At 40.0% G+C, this 5,130-nt stretch overlaps 1 protein-coding gene across 9 annotated transcripts in view; it reads right to left on the reverse strand.

The window, feature by feature from the left end:
- Positions 1–5,130, reverse strand: part of AFF2 (AF4/FMR2 family member 2) — a 364,304-nt gene that overhangs the window by 30,220 nt on the left and 328,954 nt on the right. For all 9 annotated transcript variants that reach the window (XM_017737562.1, XM_017737554.1, XM_017737553.1 and 6 more), the window contains exon 13: positions 1,170–1,404. In XM_017737562.1, the coding sequence (XP_017593051.1) occupies positions 1,170–1,404 (235 nt within the window). The remainder of the gene's footprint in view (positions 1–1,169; positions 1,405–5,130) is intronic.

Below are 5,130 nucleotides of genomic sequence, written 5' to 3' on the forward strand. Positions count from 1 at the left end.
GAAAGAAGTCTAACATATTTTAGGGGAAAAATATTTCATGTATCAAGATAATAGATTAACCAAGGATAAATCTGACTAGAGATGCTGGGATGAGAGGAAGAGGCCCTGCTGTTTACATAGCACTGTTTATTTGCTGACATATGCAGTTCATTTTGGCATTGATTTCAGTTGAAGGCGTGTGTATTACTGGCGCAGCTTGAAGTGACACAATGATATCAGAAAGCAACAGGGATGAATGAATAAGGTGAAGTGATTTGTCACCTACAATCCAATGCAACTTGTGAGTTTTACTATTACAGTGCAGGGTAACAACCTCTCTCAAAGTGGTGAACTGTGAATAATGGGGCTATGCATGGCCTTTTCTGTGGCAGAATTTTCTACTTGTCTTTTAATTTTGACAGTGATACTGAGATACAGTTTGATACTATAAAAGTAAGGATGTGTTTGAAACTCCAGAGGAAGGACTATTTTCTAAAATGAGCCAAAACCCTGGAGTTTCCTTGTTTAACCTAAAAAGAAGATAACAAACTAATGTGAAATTTTATGTTTTTTCAGTGAATTTGCTATGCAGTTTTGGCTATTTTTGTGTATTTTCAGCAAAAAACCCCACCTGAATCTGGTGAAAAGCAAGCAACAAAGAACTGTCTCTGTGAGAACTATTGATGGGGAGAGGGCCCTAACAGAGTGATATTTTTCTGGGGGGGAAAATAATCCCTATTTACACAGTGTCTAAAAGCTTACACCTAATTAATGAAGCTTAGATGTAAATAAACCTGACGGTTGTGAGCCTGCAAACCTAAGAGATGTTATTAACATGCTGAGTGTACTATGGACAGGTAGTGTTTTGTTATATTATTGTCTGTTTAGTTTAGGTCATAATATCCAGTATGACTACAGCTAGTTGGTGGCTGCAAAGGCTCTTCTCTGAGGCTCAGGGTCCAAGTGCTTTAGGGAATGATAGACAACACCAAGTAGATGCCTAATGCTGATCTAAAAATGGAGCTTGCAAGAGCTGTTTATGCCTGGCTCTGCAAAGATCCACTCCTCTTGAGTGGGGCTACATAAGCATTTAGGAATAGGTACTGTGTGGAAAAAAAACCTAACAGAATAAAGCTGAATTAATTTCATTTTATCTTGTTCTCCTCCACCAGCTGAGGCTGGTTACTTACACAGATTCCTTTGGGGTTTGAAGAAGATTTATTTTCATTTTTTCTGTGTTTAGACACAGAGGAGGAAGAGCTGCTGGTCTGTGAGGTGTTTGTGACAGTGGGCTCCTGGCTGAAGGAGCTGTTGTCACTGCTGTGCCGCCGGTGCACAGGCTCGTCCAAGAGTGGGGACAACGGAGGGGGGAACAGCTTCTCTTCTCTTTTCTTTGTCACCTTCTTCACCGAGCTACTGCTGCTCCTGGGACACAGAGATAAACCAGTTGCACTTCAAAAATATTGGTTAATCCCCCACAGCACAAAACTCTAGATTTTATTTACTGGGAAGCCAGCTCTGCCCTCCAATCTGTCCTGCAGTCCCGTGCCCTCCTTGGTAAGGCACAAGGGGACAGCAGTGAAAACAGAAGAGCAGCCTCTGCCTTTTCAATGACTGCAGAAACCTTCTGCTTTGGAGGACAACTTGCAGTCCATTAGTACAAATTGCACCCAATTTAAATGCTAATTTGAGTCAGTCTTTATTTGAGAGGTCGTAGAGGTTCTGACTCAGCAAAGTGCTGGAAAGTTTTATGCACAGGGTTAGTTCCTTTGACATCAAGTATGACTATTTATGTGTTTAACATTAAGCATCTTTTTAAGAGGTGGATTAGGGCCCACATAAGCAACCTTTGCAAAAAAACCCAAACAGCACATGGCAGCATATAAACCAAAAATAGAATTTATAACAACTATAAAATGATAACCATAACAAGATAAAAATTATTTAACCTCTAGAATAAAACCAATGTTCAGCACTATATTAAAATGATACATTGTAGCTGGCAAAAGCCCTTGAGCAAATATTGGTTGATGAATTGAACGTGATTCAGAAAATGAATGTGGTTTTGACATGAAATCTCAAGTAATATGATAAACTATTGTCTGTTTTATGTACAGAAATTGTTAGCTGGCTAGAAACAGCAGCTGTGATGCACAGTAAAAACAGAAAAAAACCCTGATAGACCTTTCTCCACTTAAATTCATCAAAAAAGAAAAAACCAAACCAAACACCTCACTGACTGCTTAATATGTTACTCTACTCATAGATTTTTATTTCAGGTTCTGTCCCAGCTCAGTCAATGAAGACAACCTGAATTTTAATCTTTTGTTAGACATCTAATATTGTACTACATGATCATTTACTTTTCATGATTATTGACTAAAATTTCAATAACAAATCAAGTCAACAAGAATTTATGTTTTGTTCCCACTTTTGGTCAGTGTCAGGAATTATAGATCAACTTTGCCTCAAAGTAACCTGGGAAAGAGGAGAAGGTGACCCAGGTTTCCTTACTTCTTTTTTTTGGTGCTCTCTCTCATTTCAGTCTGGCCTTTTCTGCAGTTTCACTGACAGTATCAATATCTACACCTTGGCCAGTGCCCTACTTGGGACCTTTGATGATACAGAAATATTTTAGGCTTATCTGTGAAACCACAGAGTGAGATCAAACAAGCTCCTCATGTTTTAAAGCTCCTCTACCCAAAACTACTTTAATTCAGCTGAAGCAGAGTTAAAAATATCTTATTTGAAACCCTCTGATATAAAAGATCTTAGACTGAAGAAATAAAACAAGCTCAAATTCATATTGCCTTACTAGGATGGATGCTGTCCTTCTTGGAAAACACATGGGTCTGAAGAAGATCAAAGACAAAGAACCATGTTGGAATAGACTGGCAGTTCTTCAAGGAGATGGATTTTGTGCACATGTGGTCCTGCAATATGTCCTCCAAAAGGTCTCACTCAAAGCTCCATCTGTTCACTTTCTGACCCCCAAAGGGCATTTTGGAACTCAGACAAGCTACCATAGTTATAGCACAGCAACACTCTGAACTTTTTCCAGAGGAAAGTTTTCCAAAGGAGGGTGAGCACTGCCCTGACAAAGCCTGCAAGTGTTCTTGGATTGTACAGCAGCAAAGACACAGTTAATGAAACACCTGGGAGCAGAACCCAAACCCCCTGCCTCCCAAGCACATGCCCTGCACAGGGCACCCTGAACATGCACTCATGGGTGGGAACACAGAGCAAAGTGGTTTTCTGTGCCGCTGTGCACGGAGCAGTTTGGAGCTCTTCACTATTTTAAACTTCACCAGTTCACTTCATCTTTGGGCTCGGACACAAGATGGGGCAAACCAAGGAACAGGTGCAGCTACTCAACACTGGCACATAAATCATGTTGGAAGAATTAACCACAAAAGAAAAGGCACTGGAGGATATTTCTTCTACATAACTTACATTTAACTCCACCCCCCCAACAATACAGTTTTAATTGTCTGTTGGTTTTTTCTTTCTTTTCTTCCCCTATTGGCCACTTAATCCTACGAGTTTTTGCAGGAATTAAGCTGATAATTTATTTAGCAATGTTACCTCCCTTAGATTTACGCTAAAGCATTTATGTTAACAATAACCTCCATGAAATAGGTTGTTACCAGCAGTTAACCAGATTGTCACTTTGCTTTGGGCTGTTAATGGCCTAAGAAACTGATCTTTGATTGCAGGAATTGCTAATTTTGAATGAATTTATTGCAATAATTACTGAGACTCAATGGTTTAATTTGCTGACATGATTGTTAGTTAAAATATATTTAAAATCTAGGGAGAAACACAATAAAAGTGCACGGAAAAACTACAAGCAGAACTGATGGTCTTGTGGCTGCAGGGTTTAATTTTTTGTGTCTAAAAAAGGCCAATTACCAAAGAAGAAGGTTCCCCATCTGCTTTTTTTTTTCCCCAGCCTGGTTTCTTTTAGGGTAGAAAGCAAGCAAGCAAGTAGGCAACAAGAGGTCAGTGCACGAAGAAGGGAGAATTTCCAGCTACTCTCATGTTTCAAGCTGCACTTCTTTGCCCTTTCTTTATCCTCTCCTTGTGGTATGCAGTGGTGTCTCTGGCCTGTTAGTGAGACAAAGCCACTGTCTGTACCAGACACTTGGCTTTCCTTTGCCTCTACTCCCCCAGCCCACAATCAAATGCTGCACATTGATGGTGTATCTGACTTTTTGCAAGGGGTTTGCAGGGAAAGGTCACTCCCACATTAGCCTGGACCATATGGCAGCACCTGAATGGAGCTAAAGTCATTGTCATAGATGTGAAGGCTGCCTGTGCCATGAAGGAACCCCAATGAATGCTGCTGTGACTACCCAAGGGATCAACTTATACATATTGCCAAAAAAGGTGCATCTTCAACTAAAGGTCAAACAAAAGGGAACAGGAAATTTCAAAAAACAGAAATGCAGAAATGCTTGCCTCAGACAGATTTCTAGCATGCCTGCTAGATGGTGGGCATGTTTCACTGGTACGAGTCCAGTTTGACTCACAGTTTGCACCACCAAACAACTCCCTGTGTTGTTACAAAAAGCCAAATACTGGTGGGTAGTGCTCTGTCTGGACTGGGTCTACCACTCAAATATTCAGATATAAATGGTATTCAGCAGCACATCAAATTAGTGCTTAAATTAAAATTAGAGTGCCAAGCAAGTAAATAAAAGTAAGCAATCCTCTGTTGCAAAGCAGGCAGCTGATCTGACAAAAATTCAGCTTCACAGAAGTGTTTCAGCGTATTCCTATGAAAACACTGAAACACCTATTCCTTCATTTGCTGTAAGCATCAGAAATAAGGGAAACACAGTGGCAATAGTTTGGATAGTATATTTTAAGTGTCAGGTCAGATTTTGGGAAAGGCATCAGCCCCTAAGGATGTGAGGGAAGGAACAGAGAGGTAACTATGGCTTATACAATGACTACCTAATACAAACCTGCTCTCTGGTTGTGCAAGCGCCTTTTGAGTTCACAACTGACCATTTGAAATTTCTGAACTCAAACTGTACATGCAGTCATAGAAACTTGTGGAAATTAGGCATAGAATTGCCCTTATTAGACACTTGACCCTTTAAAGATTAATTGTACATCTTTGCTATATGAGCCCATATATTTAGG

This window comes from Corvus brachyrhynchos, unplaced genomic scaffold (assembly GCF_000691975.1).
Source record: "Corvus brachyrhynchos isolate BGI_N302 unplaced genomic scaffold, ASM69197v1 scaffold346, whole genome shotgun sequence".
In the NCBI taxonomy this organism is placed as follows: Eukaryota; Metazoa; Chordata; class Aves; order Passeriformes; family Corvidae; genus Corvus; species Corvus brachyrhynchos.